Source organism: Perissodus microlepis, chromosome 9 (assembly GCF_051167445.1).
Source record: "Perissodus microlepis isolate ML-2025 ecotype Zambia chromosome 9, ASM5116744v1, whole genome shotgun sequence".
In the NCBI taxonomy this organism is placed as follows: domain Eukaryota; kingdom Metazoa; phylum Chordata; class Actinopteri; order Cichliformes; family Cichlidae; genus Perissodus; species Perissodus microlepis.
The window spans coordinates 20604189-20619058 of NC_140469.1; the positions used below are offsets into that span (position 1 = coordinate 20604189).

General features: G+C 40.2%; 1 protein-coding gene across 1 annotated transcript; it reads left to right on the forward strand.

The window, feature by feature from the left end:
• Positions 1-11139: 11139 nt before the first annotated feature.
• Positions 11140-13652, forward strand: otulina (OTU deubiquitinase with linear linkage specificity a). Its single transcript, XM_084939558.1, has 3 exons — positions 11140-11352; positions 11488-11609; positions 13088-13652. Exons 1-3 carry the CDS (start codon positions 11239-11241, stop codon positions 13488-13490), a joined length of 639 nt encoding a protein of 212 aa, XP_084795684.1. The 5' UTR covers positions 11140-11238; the 3' UTR covers positions 13491-13652.
• Positions 13653-14870: the final 1218 nt, after the last annotated feature.

A 14870-nucleotide genomic window follows, 5' to 3' on the forward strand; every position in this document is an offset into this window, starting at 1 on the left:
GAATCACCAGCTAACCTAACCCCACTTACTGCATGTCTTTTGGACTGTACCAGGAGAAAACCCACGCAAACACATGCAAAGTCCACATAAAACAGCTCAGGCCTGATGGTGGAATTAAATTCAGGAGCTTCTTGCTGTAAGTCAACAGTATTAACCACCGTGGCACTGTGCTGCTCTGCTGCTAAATTAAAAATTCTAGCTAACCTCCAGCTAACGGCAACTAGCATAGGCGAGTAGCAGTTATAAGCCACATTAGCTTATGTCTCTAGTGCAATTTATGCAGTTTAGATTGATTTTGATAGATTGCCTATTTATTTCCCTGTTGATTAACCTGTTTGTTATTGTACATCTTTTAATTGAAATTAGGTCATTATGGAGAAAAAATGTAACAAGCTAGCAGAGGGTAGTAACATCAGCAACCATTTTGGCTTTGTAGCTACAGTTTGCTCTATTTTTACACAAAATATTTAAATGATACTAATCATTGACAGTAAATACTCTGAATAAATGTAATCAAGTTGAAACAAATTTTTTTGTTACACTATATTTTCTCCCGAATACCGTTGAGCTCGTATTTTGTGTTTCAGGGTACAAGGTGCTGTCGAGTTCAAAGTTTTGAGCAACATACAGATATTTTTTTAAAAACATCTCTGATTCTCCTTTCATCTTTTCAAAGTCGGAGTTATTGAGAGTGCCAAATAAAATCACTTGTCCTGACTCTCTCTCTTTGGGAGGTCATGGTCAAGTGCATCTTGAATCACCCCGAACAAACTTCCACATCAGAGGTGATGTAGAGTTATTTGACCCATTTGACCTATTGTTAATGGAAGGGTGGATGAATGCATGTAACTGGCCATTTAAAGTGTTTTGATGAGAGAAGACGCTGTAAAAAAAAAAGAGTCGCGTATTTTAATACTTACCTCTTTATTTGCATTTGCTTGGGGTCACCAGAGAAGAATACGTGTCAGGTTTGCTTCTCATCAAAGCTTCATGTGTTCGCCTCACCAAATAACAACAAGACAAGTGTAAAGAAGGAGAAATATATAAATAAACAGGGAGAAAGCCTTTTGAAACTAAACTCAAAAGTTTGATACAGCTTCCCTGTCCATGATGCCTTTGAAAAATGGGCAGGCTGCTGAAAAGAAAGTAGTAAATAAATAAATAATAATAATAAAAAGCACAGACAACATAAATTATTAACATTAGACTGAAAACTGATGTTCAAGATGCTTTTTCGTCTTCCTTTCAGCCCTCTCTCTCACTCCCTCTCCGCCCTTCATTTCAAAACGCTGGATGTATTTTTGAGTAGCGATGGCTGAGGTGTACGCAGCTCGAGCGAGTTATTTGATATTCTTTTGTTTTCCATCCGCGCCATTTTCATTGTCTTTGCCATTAACAATGTAATTGTGCAGATGCAGCTCCTGACCCATATCTGTTTTCTCGAGCTGTTTGTATTCTGCTGCTGATAAAAGTTTACTTTCCATCCTCTCTCTGCAGCGGTACCGCACGGCTTTTGATTGAAGTCTAACGGCTCAGTTAAAAGGAGCTCTCATCATATATTATGGAGTAAATGTCGAGCTTTTTATCAGTCATGAATCGGTCGTGAATAGGGTACGAATGTGTCACGCTGACAGGTTTTGTTCGTATTTGTGCGCAATTTTTAAGTTTTAACCACTTAAATCTTGTTGAATCAAGAACGCTGAATCCTATTGCTAAAGCCTGTCTGTTGTTGATGCTCTTCATCCTTTTTGTAAAGGGAATCAAACTATGTTGAGACATCATAAACATTTGAAAGCGTTTTTTTTATTAGCTGATCAAAGGAATGTATACAAAGGAATCTCCTCACACTCACAAAACTTTTCAAAAAATGATACGAATGCACTTAGAGCACCTTTATTAATGCTCTTTCAGTTTCAGCTTAGGACACTGTATGTCAGAATAAGACAAAACAGAAGATAAAAAGAAAAAGAAAAGAGCAAAATCAAAGGTTAAAATGTACAAAGCTGATCATCTTCATAAGACAACCTGTTCTTCTGCGCTTGCCAGCCAATTTTACCTGTTCAACTGCTCATTTACATAAATATTTAATCAGCCAGTGACATGGCATCAGTTAAATGCATTTAGGCATGTGGACATGATCAAGATGACTTGCTAAATTTCAAACTGAAACATCAGAAAGGGAAGGAAAGCTCATTTAAGTGCTTTTGAACGTGATGTGCTCCAGTGAAAATATCCAGTGAGTTGCATCTCTCTGGATGAAGATGCCTGTTGATGAAAGAGGAGAGGAGGTCAAACTGCTTCAAGCTGATAGGTTGATAGGTCAAATAACCACTCGTTGTAACCAGAGTAACAAATAGCTATTTGAGTTTGTTACAAAAGTAACAAGTGGCATCTGGTGTGGTGTTCTGCAGCAGCAGCAGCAGCAGAACACCACACCAGACTCCAGTTAACTAAGAACAGGAAACTGAGGTTACAATTCATTATGGGTCACCAAACTGGAGAGTAACACATTGGAAAATCTTTCCTGGTCTAATGAGTCTTGATTTCTGCTGTCACATTCAGATGGTAGAGTCAGAATTTAGTGTAAGCACGAAAGCATGGATGCATCCTGCTTTATATCATCGGTGTAGGGGATATTTTCTTGGCACATTTTGGGCCCCTTAGCACCAACTAACTCTACGGCACATTGGATATGAAGCCAACCTATCTGCAGCAACTGTGTGATGCTCTAATGTCAATATGGACCAAAATCTCTGACAAATGTTGTCCAGCACCTTGTTGAATCTAAACAAGGTTTAGAAATTAAGACAGATCTAAAAAAACCAAAAGTGCCTGACCAGGTACTAGGATGGTGAAAAATAAGGTAGGTTTGTTGCCCCTGGTAACTGAGTATGCAATAAAGCTGAAACAGTTAGTCAAAAAACTTCATTTTTTACCCCCCTGGTCATCCACGCCACACCAGTGGGGCCCCTGCACCCCACAGTTTGAGAACCACTGGCTTGGAGAAATACACAATAAAACAAAAGGAAGGCTCAACACGTATTTTGAAGAAAACTCTTGGAAAACCTACATTTGATTCTTTTCTTCTTTCTTTGCTAAGATCTAAGTGCAGAATACAGTAGTCAGAGGCCTTTGTGGTGTGTGATGTTTCTAGTAAAGACAGTCGCCCAGTAAAGACGAGTTTTGATCTCGGAATCTTTGTGAATGATTGTTTTTTATATATAAATATATATATATATTTATTTCTGAACCTGCAGGAGCTAGCAGGAGCAGCTGAGGTCTCCTTAAGAAGAATTTAAAGTAAAACTGTAAGTCCTGTTTTTGTATCTCAGTTTTTTGGGGAGTTTCTTTTTTTTGTCTTCTGAGCAGATTCAAAGTGAAGACTCTTGACTGTCTGACTGGTTGAAATAAAACATTCCTGTTCAACCTGCAGCCACCTGAAATTGTCCTGAATGGGGAGAGGGAGCAGAAATATAATGACATGTCGGCGCTCCAAATGGATTATGTTTCAATATCAGTCAGGACACAGAAACAGAAAGGTGGAGGGAGAGAGTGCATGTGTTGGATGCAGATGGTTTTAAATTGCTGCCTTTGTTTTCCATCAGGCATGATGCATTCACTTTCCTTATCTTTCAGACAATGCGCGGTGGGCTGATGTTCTGGGTAAATGAACTGTCTGTATATCCCTCACCCTCCGCTCCTCCGCCTTCTTGTTTTCACTTCCTCCTCGGGGTTGAGATGTTGGTACACTGACTGTGAAGCCCGAGCTGCTCAGGCGTCTCCCACTTTGCTGCTCTGCACACCCAGATGCCTCTGGGGGTGCAATTACCAATCCTCACATGCAATCGAGGTTGGCCATGCATATGATCCCTTTTGCTTTCACTCTTGTTTCTGTTTTGGTTTTTTTTTTTCCCCTGCCCTTTTTTCAGCATTATTAGCAATGACACAATGCGAGGTATTTGCAGGTAGAGGAGTTAATAGCCTGGTCTTTACAGAGACACCTGTCTGACTTGAGCAGCTGATTGCATCGGCCCATTTAACTTTCTAGCAGCCCGGGTTTTGAATGCATGTCTTTAGGCTGTGATGTCTCTGTTTTAGAGCGGGAGCGTGTTTGCAAAGTACCACGAGCAAACCTGGGGAAAAGCTGCAGCTGCGCGCCTGCTCACTCTGCTTCCCACCTGCTTCACACAAACACGATCTATAAAGAAAATGGTCAATAACGCTTCAATGAATAGTTCACATCCAGCTCTTTAATACAAGCTTTTAGCCATAAAAATACAAATACTGAATGCATCACTTTGAACAGAGTAAGCAGCCAGACACTTGGATATTTGGCAAAAATAAAATAAAATAAAACCTTTATGTGTAATATAGCTAAAGGCCCCATCACGAACTCATTTTTGTTCCTGATTAAATACATAATGTTACTTTGACCTTGCGTTATATTTTATTATACCTTTACAAACATTTGTGAAAGAATAGGTTAGTGTAAAGAGCTCACAATTCAAGTGAGGAGCTGTAACAGGATGCTGCTCTTGGAACAAGTTAGTTTGTGAAATTTCTTCCCTTCAGCTGTAAGTGGTGTTATTGCAAAGTGGAAGTGTTTAGGAACCACAGCAAATGGATGCGAAACTGCAGATCACATAAAGTTACACAGCGGGATATGAGAGTGCTGAGGTGCATAGTGCATAAAGTTTTTGTGCATTAACATCAGCACAAAAACTGTGTGCAGCGAGCTTCATGGCGTGGTCAGGCAGCTCCTGTAGGTGTAACAAGTAGGTGATGCAGTACTTTTGAAAACAGAGTAATACATTTAACAGTATGCAACAAAAAGAAAGTGGACTTACACCAATCAGGCATAAGATTATGAAGCGAGTAGGATATATTAGGGAGCAAGTGATCGATGAAAAGTGGTCCAAGAAGGAAAAGTGATTAACCAGAGACAAGGTCATGGGCAGTCGAAGCTCAGTGGTGCAAGTGGTGAGCGAAGGATGGCCCGTCCGGTCTGATCCAACAAATTGTTCTGATAGAAACAATCCGGTCGTTAAGTCTGACGTCACTAGCCGTGTCTGGGCCTAAACTCCGCTGCAGGTCCATATATCAAACGATCACTATGGCATTACTGGGAGTTGAAAAACTGTCTAAAGTCTTTCATCTTTAATAAAATGATCAGCGTTCTGCTCTACCAGGTGTAACAATTGAGTTTAACATCCAGGCATCCATGAAAACGGAATTTATGACATTTAACGGAGTTAGAAGTTAGCAGGAAGTTAGCTCGCTAGCTTCTGTCTAAATACAATATAGCATGTCCTGACTGCGGGGTTTTGGAAACAAATTAAAACGTACAGCTCTGTTATCACTTCCAACATAAATGAAGACAGAAAACTAAACAGCAGTGACGTTTGTAGGGTTACTGAAGTTTGGCTAGCTGGTATATAATGATGTGCTACGTGACCGCTAGCGACACAGCTATGTTAGCTATAAACAAGCTAACTTTTTTTCCACTCGATAAAAGTTAATGTGAGTGTTCTCGGTGGTCAGGAACAAATGTAATCGCATGGCAGGATGCTGTAAAAGGACCAAACTTCAGCCAGGAGAACAACTGAGATAATCCATCCACAATACGAGGTTAGTCATTCATATACTGCTGCATGGGCTGGGCTGTAGTTACATCCTAAGGTTTTAAAAACTGAGCTTAAATAAATGATTAGCGGCAATAAAAGCCGAGGGAGGTCAACAGTGATCACTGACTGTTTTAGGAGCTTTTTGAGATTAAATAGAAGAAAATACAAAACATTAAACATGTTAACAACACAAAAGCCATATTAAACGCAGACTACTTTAGGCCCGGAAGTAGGATTCATCACGTCATCACTTAACAACCGGATAGAAAGGTGTCAGAATAGACAGTGCATCAAAGTTTTTTGTGTATGAGGATGCAAAGCTGGAGACCAGTCAGAGCGCCCATGCTGACTGCTGGGCAGCGGCAAAAATACCAACAATGGTCATGTGAGCATTAGAATTGGAACAGGGAGTAATAGGCAGGTCAGTGCTGTTCTGGCAGCAAAAGGGGCACCAACACAATATTTGGCAGGTGGTCAAAATGTTGTGCCTGATTGGTGTAATCCTCCAAACTTTAAACAAATATATCCAATTTTCTTTGTTAAAAAAGTGAAGTTAATGTGCCAGCAGGGGGCGACTTCTGTAGGTGCAAAAAGAAGTTTGATTGATGAGAAGACACACTCGGCCTATGACTTTAGTAAATACTAGTTTCACGTCCTTCAGAACATAACATGTTATCTATTTTTTTTAAATATGGACCCCACCAGAGTCCAAATAAACAATAAAGTTGGGTATGCTTTAAGATGGGACTACAAAAAAAAGGTGAGTCTAAGGCTTCATGACATGACTTCACTAACTGGCGGATGATGTCACAGTGGCCATGTCCATCTCTCGTATACAGACTATAGCTTATATGCTTTGCTTCAAAAAATTCACTCATAATTTTACAATTTTAATGACACAGGTGATGTCTTTGAAAATGCTGTTACTCTGAATCTGGTGGCATTCATTTAGAAGTTGCTGGCATAAGTAGTAAGACAGATATTAAAGTGGACAAGTAACACTTTTTCTGAGCAGGTTTAATTGTGTAATAAGTCAAAATCAAATGAAATAAAACATTTTGTCACAAATTTAAATTGCTGTATCAGTATATCTCTTATCTCAATGGGTTAGGACTATTTATATATATACTGTATGTAAATAAAACACTTAAGAACTTTGCACCTTAATTATGTCTGTACAGTCCCTTAGAGCAGAAGCCATAGCAACGCTGAGGGCATGCATCCTTTGTCCTCTGACAGATGCCTTGGCAACTAAGGGAAAAAAATAGTTTATTTCTCTAAACATCAGATTTTTTCCAGAAAAAGTCACGACTACACTAACCAGATCTTTCTTTTATTTAAAATGGATAAACTGGAATTTAATCCAAATCAAGATTTTTTCCTTTTTTTTAATGGAAAAAAATCACCAGATGTATGAGCACAAGTTTTTGCCTTTGCTTTCCATACTGAACCCCCCCCCCCCCCATCTGTATACTGGAAACACTGGTGATTTGGATAACACATATACCATATTTATGCATAAAGAGTTTGGGGACTCATCGTATCCATTTAGCACTAGGAAATGTGCTGCAAACTTGTGACCTAATCTCATGACCTAACAGAAACGCCGCTCCATATGTTGCTTGAAATGGACGACCATGAGCTACACGCGGCAGATTAAAAAGTGAAACAGTTTCCCTTCTGTCAGGTAGTTTGTACGCAGCACGTGAAAAGGCCCTCTGGCAAAGTGCAACTCTTCTGCGCATGGGTCATCGCAGCTTTAAGAGCTAGAGGAAAATGACTGGCCCTGCCTTCCATCATCCTCTCATCCCACTGACCTCTACGTAGGGTATAGTATACTTACAGCACACACAGAGGGGGAGAGGGAGAGAAAAGAGAATGATTGCATATCTGAAGGCATCAAGAGAGCAGATATGGATGGGAGAGGAGTGTGACATGGTCGGACACGTCTTTGCTTTCTTATTAGTGCAGGCCTGCGCGGACACTTTGGGCCTTTTTTATGGGGCCATGATGAAACCCCTCTTCGTGCATCTGCAGAAAATGACCAGGGGAAATCACAGATGAGAATCACTCAAAGACAGGCAGATGTCAACAGGCCCATAATGATAGCTGATGGCCCCAGAACACTCTCCCTTCTTCCCCTCTCAGCCTCACCTGCCCAAGTTGCACTATCCTAGAAAACATAATTAGAGGTAAAACAGAGAGACGGAAGCTTTAGCTCTCTGTTTTCTGTAACCAGTGCTCTTTGTTTTATACATCAGGGAGTCCTTTTTTTTCTCCCCCATTCCCAATCTCTCTTTCACTTCGTGGAGAAAAGGAGGAGGAGGAGGAGGAGGAGGAGAGCTCCCTCTGTGAGACGCCAAGGTGCTCCCAGTCCATTGTGCTGCTGGCTGTCAGGTTAAATTAGGGAGTACAGGCTCTGTGAGTGTAAAAAAATCAATACTTGATGGAAGATTGCTCCCCGGAAAATCTGTTTTGATTCCAGGATTAATTCTTGACCAAAGGCTCCTGCAAAATGACATGCCATTAGCCTGAAAATGAACACATTCTGCAGTGGAAATTGGATGGAAATGTGTCAGGTGATTGCCCCGGCTGGTTGTTTTGACTCTTTGAGTGAGGGGGACTGAAGGTGTGGCTGCCGCGAATGAGGCCTCCGGGCTGACTCCATTTCCAGAACAGAGACAACTCCACCGTGGCCTCAGAGTATTCTCAAGGCCATTGTTGTCCACGGCTGCAAATGCACTCCACCAAGGTGAAATGCATTTACCCGCTGTCCACTCTCTCCTGTGTTTTCCATAAAGCGTGGCATGAAGAATGAGAAAATCTGAAAATAAAACAAGGGGCTTGTTTTATTTTTTCCCCATTTCTCCCACTCTCTCTTCTCAACAGTGGGAAAAAGGGAGGTGAGATGCATTATGGATGAGTGAATAATGTGTTTGTCATGACGGATGACATTTCTTTCTTTGAAAACTTAAACAGGAAGCTGTAAAGATGCACCAGACTGTGATTCAAGCAGCAGCGTCTGAGCAGTTTCTCGCACTGAAATTATGTTTTATTGTGAAATACACAAGATTCATTTATTTTGCATTTATATTGTTCCACATTTTGCTAATCAGCTGTTTTTTAAATGAAAAAAAAAAAGAAGAAGAGGTGGGCAGATCAATACAAATAATGATAGTATCGATACCAATGCTGATATTGGTATTAGTTCGATACTAACATGATAAGATCGATACTTTGTTTCTATCCTTGAAGATCTTTTTTAATAAAAATAAACCTTAAACAGACACTATGAAAAATGTCTGAACCGTTTTGTGTTGAATGTCAGGTCTACTTTATTTATAGTATGTAGCACATTTACATTCACAGTTTTAAAAAGCATGGACGGCTGAAAGGTGTGTTTGTGTTAAATAATTATTGTGAAAATTTTAAATCACAGGGAATTAGTGGTCAATCAAATGTGTTCACAATTTGCAAATGAATGATGATTCATCTGATAAATCATAACACACTGCTCTCACCTACATAAGCTGGTTTCCTAAGTCAAAAGTGTCAATAGTGGTACTGGTATTGGCAATAGTGCTCGGTATCAGATCGATACCAAAATTTGCAGTAATGCACAGCACTAATAAAAAGTCCTTTACAACATGTCCTAAAGAGCTACATGGAAAATTACATTATTGTTTATTTTTCCTTCTTTGTGTTGTTCTGGTTTTTATATGATCTTGCTATATGCCACATATAAGCATATGCCACACCCAAGCCATGTTTTGACTTATTATTTGATTTAATTGGGATGCTGTAAGAATTTTCGCTAATCGCTGCCTCTCCAAATAATCCTCTCGACAGTGCATAATTACAAACACTAAAGAAACGCCCAAACCCATATTTTTAATCCTTCCATTTTATCTTAAAAACCTTGCAATCAAACGTGATGATGGTTTACATACTCAAGTATGTATAAGTATGTTGCAGTTATTAAGTAATAAAACAAAATAAGCAGTACTGACAGATGAAGCATCCTCTGTGTAATTATGATGATTTTAAAAAAAAACACAGATAAAATATAAAAAGAATTAGAAGACGAGAATAAAGCAAACAGACTGCAGGAAACCTTCTGAGCTGAACCACAGTGATGATGGTGATGATGATGGTGTTGATGTAGCGTGTGGACCACACTCAGTTTTAAAGTAGGTCTTCAGCGCCCTCTGCAGGCTCAAACTGTCAGTGCCTGCTGGGTAAAATAACTAGGTGGCAGTGCGCACCCTAGGATGTCATTTTACACATCAATACCACCGAAGAAGAGTGTTCTTTAAAGGGAAATTCCTCCCTTAAAATAAGACCTTCTTGAATTGACTTTTGGTTCAGGTGTATGCACACAAACCATCACAGACAGGCTGTCAGTGAAGCAGAAGCTCAGAATGTTCCTTTGCACAAATTGTTTCCTTCAAGTAAAGCAAAGATGTAACTATGCAGAGCGTGAATGTGAGATCAGAATAATTCATCTTATCTGTAACTTGGCTTGGGATAGACTGGTGACCTATCCATGGTGTGGATAGCTGTATTTTTTCTTTCTTTGTTTTTTGTTTACATTTATTTATTATTAGTTTTCATTATCTTGGAATTTTGTGTGTTTTGTTGTTGTTGTTGTTGTTGTTGTTGTTTTAACTTTTAGTTCTTAATTTTAATTTAATTTTATAACTTTGATCAATATACTTTAACTTTTTACTTTATGTCACAATCACCTGTGTCACTTTCTGACATGACATTTTATTGCAAGATGGACAAATAAACTTTTTCCTATTAATACATATACAAAGACTTCTTTTTTATTGTTTTCTTACAGGTTATTGTGGTGTTTTTTGTTTTGTTTTGTTTTTTAATTTCCTCCTGCAGCTCCTGAATTTGGACACACATTGGCCCATGAACTAAAATTAGTTTGGCACTCCCAGAAGAGGCGGGCAGATTAATCCAGATATCGATAGCATTGATACCAACACTGGTATTGGTATTAGATTAGTGTGAAAGGATTGATATTTTGTTTCTATTCTGTAAACTTACTATGTAGCCCATTGAATTATGTTAAATTATTTCTTTTGGAAAAATATACATATACCTCAAACACACACTGTGAAAGTTGTCTGAACCTTTCTATGTTGATTTTCATGTGTATTTTGTTTATAGCCTATAGTAGATAATCTATACAAGCTGAACCAAGGTGCTTCAGGGATGGGTACATTTACATTCCAGGTCTCCAAATAACCCAGCTTCAAAATACACGAAAATCTGACAAGTGTGTTTTGCTATGTTAAGTAAGTACTGTATAAAGTAAAAATCACAATGATTTAGCAGTCATTAAAATGATGATTATCTCATCATAAATCATGACACACTGCTCTCCCCTACATAAGCCGCCTTTATAAATTAAAAGTATCGGCATTGGTATCGGTAGCACTGCCGTTGACTAACGGCTTTTTGTACTCCAGGCCAGAGGGTGGCGCGCACGCACATACAGTTTTCCATCGAGGATAAAGCGTGCTTTCCGTAGAAGAAGAAGCAGGAGATAGCTTAGATGCTAGTGCGTTTAAAACGGTGTTTTTGCTTTTAAATCGCCATGTCCTGGGTTAAAGCTCTGCCTGTGAGCGGAGACGATGTCTTCGACGAGAGTGCGGACGAGCTTAGTTTACAGAGTAAGGAGTGGACCTCCAACATGAAGAAGCGACTGAGGGTAAAGTTAGCTCACATCAAAAACGGATCCTGAAATGTTAACTCACACCGGCTCTGCGTGCTAAACGTCCTGTGTGTGTGTTTGTGATGTGGTGTGCTGTCCTTCTGTGTTTAACTCGCTCATGTTTTCTCTCAGGACGGGTTTGTGGACGGAGTTGATACCGGTGAGGATGCCTCGCTTCAGATGGGATTCAAGCTGGGCTTCAAGGAGGGAGCAGCTCAGACTGTGGCTGTGGGACGACTCAGAGGAATCGTCAGGTAAACCATCAATAACATCATACATCTGCCCCGCATGTGACTTGTCACGTGATATTGTTTCCCTTACAATAACATGATAACATCTAATAAGATGTCACATATTAAAGTGACATCATTTTAAAGGGGTTATACACATGTCTATTTAAAACTTCATGATATACATGGTTTGGGCTCCTTGATTGCACATGTATCTCATCCAGCCATTGTCTTCTTCTTATCCGAAGTTGAGTTGCAATGAGAGTAGGTAGGTAGGCTAAGCAGGGTATCCCAGAGCTCCTAGTCCCCAGCCACAATTCCCAGATCCTCCTGGGGGATTCTAAGGCATTCCTAGGTCAGACAGATATGTAATCTGTCCAGCCCAGTGTATTCTGGGTCTACCCTGGAGTCTGCAGACTTTTTAAAAAAAAAATTTTTTTTTAATCTGTTGCCTTATTTTATAATTCGTGGAAACGAATTATAGTTTTGATTAAAAGTTTGATTAACTGTATTGCCCCATACACGGTGGCTTGAAGTTGTGATCATATGTCACTGTCACACCACTTACTGGTGACCTCCTGAAGTCAAGTATCAGTATCAGTAGCTGTCCACACACAATTAAAAAGGATTTTTTTTTTTTAATAATTGGGTGGTTTACACACCTGATCAAACGATAGAGACCATACCTCCAGGTTCTCTTCCACCATCTCCCTCCTCTCATTACAGAGACTCCTGCCTGACCTCATCTTTCAGTCCATCCACCAGTACTGCACAAATAAACATTAAATTAAAATGACAAAAATTGGCAGAGACTGGCTTGATGATCTCTCGAAAATATCAAAAGAACAGGGACTCAATTCATGAATTCTGTGGAGGGAATTTTCACCCTAAACTCACTGTTACATTCAAGAAAAAAAGAGTTGAGGTGATTTGAGCTTTGTGGCATGGTGTGTTATCCTGCTGGGTAAACACAACAATTTAAATGTTGCTGGTATTAAGAGGCCCAAAGTGTGCCAAGAAAATGACCCACGCTGTTACACCAGCAGAAGCCTGAACACTTGATAAAAGGTGGGCTTGACTCAAATAGGATGTGTATAAAGTAGCCAATAAGGCACCAACAGGAATGGACTCTGCCTGTAATCATGTAGTTTAGAGTCAGTCATTGTCCCTGCCAATAGAAACTGTCCAATGAGAAATTTTTACAAAGTAATATTTATGTTTTTCCCCCTCAGTTTCTAAAAAATCACGAGATAATAATGTAATAATGTAATAATTGCTCAATGAAGGATATATTAAGGATAAACAATCAAATATAACAGACAGCAGCCACAGTGAAATCTCAGTAATTGAGAAGTCCTCATTCATGCCACATGGAAATCCTCTCAGAGGTTTCAGCCTCATTCTTGCACAGAAACATCCCGAGTCTCTTTTGTACCGACTGTCATTGAAGTGTCCTTTGTGTGCCATTGAATGTGACTCTGTTGTTTCTTTGTGTCTCGCAGCGCTATATGGTGCTGGTGCCAGATCCAGCATCCGGAAAAGCCCGTCCCATCCTCTGTGACTGACCTTCTGCACAGGGTCACGCAGCATGAAGACAAAATAGCGAACGGTATCAAGAATGCTCTGGAGCATCCTCCGCCCAGTGTGAGCGACGTCTCCGAGAGCATGGAGAACCTGGAGGTGGAACGGGCAGACCGGGGCTGCTGCAAGCAGCGCTGTGAAGAGTCGGACTGCTGTAGGAAGGGAGAGACAGTGGACTCGGACTTTCCTCACAGGCCACAAAGGATCTGCTCGGGGTCCACTGAGGAGCTGCACCTCCTCCTGCAGTGCTGCGTTGACGTGGTGTCAGAACTGGGAATGCCACAGGAGATCATCGGCCACATAGAGGAACTGAGGAAGCTGTAGTGACTGAAAGGGTTCGAGTGATGACTGAAACTGTGGCGCTAAATAGGCTTGGTGTGAAGATCTGTCTCACAAAAAAACCATGAAGATGTATATAATGTTTTATATACTTATGGATTTTTGTATTTTCAAGTGTTTTGAAGTAAACTGAAATTTCCTGCTGCATGTTTGGATTGTTGCCTCTAAAATGAGAATAGTCTATATAGAACTCAGTTTTTAGGAAATAATTCAGTTAACTTTCAGTATCCTAGAATGTCCTAGCAAATGAAATGACAGAGATAGAGCCATCAGTATTGACCTCCATTTATTTATATATATATATATATAGAGAGAGAGAGAGAGAGTTTAAAAAAAAGGTTTTTGTCTTATAAAACGTTTTCAAACAATTAAAGACTGAAGTGAAATTTAAATCAATTAAAAACAAAAAGCCAATAGGTAATAAACATAAAAACTAATAAGATATAAACCATAGCAACTCTGGTCCTGAAAGCTGTCAGCGATGCCTTTAATTGCATCTTGCCTCTGTAGTTCGAAAGCATAACCTTCTGAAATTGGCTTTGATATGTGGACTGGTGCCAGCTGAACTACCTCCAGATCAACGCCAGTAAAACCAAGGAACTGGTGGTAGACTTCCGCAGGCACAAGCATTCTCCACTGCTACCACTGAACATCCAAGGTATGGACATTGAGGCTGTGGACAGCTACAGGTACCTTGGTGTTCATCTGAACAACAGACTGGACTGGACTCATAACTCAGACGCCCTCTACAGGAAAGGGCAGAGCAGGCTGTACCTGCTGCGGAGACTCAGGTCGTTTGGAGTGGAGGGCCCACTCCTGAAGACCTTCTATGACTCTGTGGTGGCTTCTGCTATCTTTTATGGTGTGGTCTGCTGGGGCGGCAGCATCTCTGCCAGGGACAGGAAGAGACTGAACAGGCTGATCCGAAGGGCCAGCTCTGTTCTAGGATGCCCTCTGGACCCAGTGGAGGTGGTGAGTGACAGGAGAATGGTGGCTAAGCTGTCATCACTGTTGGACAACATCTCCCACCCCATGCAGCAGACTGTGACAGCACTGAGCAGCTCCTTCAGTGGGAGACTGCGGCACCCACGGTGTGGGACGGAGAGATTTCGCAGGTCTTTCCTCCCCACTGCTGTCAGACTCCACAATAAAGACTTTAACTTATCAAACACACACATCCACACATGTGCAATAACACTAAGTGCAATAATCTTTTCTGTCATCGTTGTATTTTTACTCAGTTGTATATAGCATTTGTATTCTATTTTTATCTTATTGTATATTTATTTTATTTTATTCTACTGTATATAGTATTTTATTTTATTCTATTCTGTACAGTTGTGTACTGTATTTATTCTTATTGTA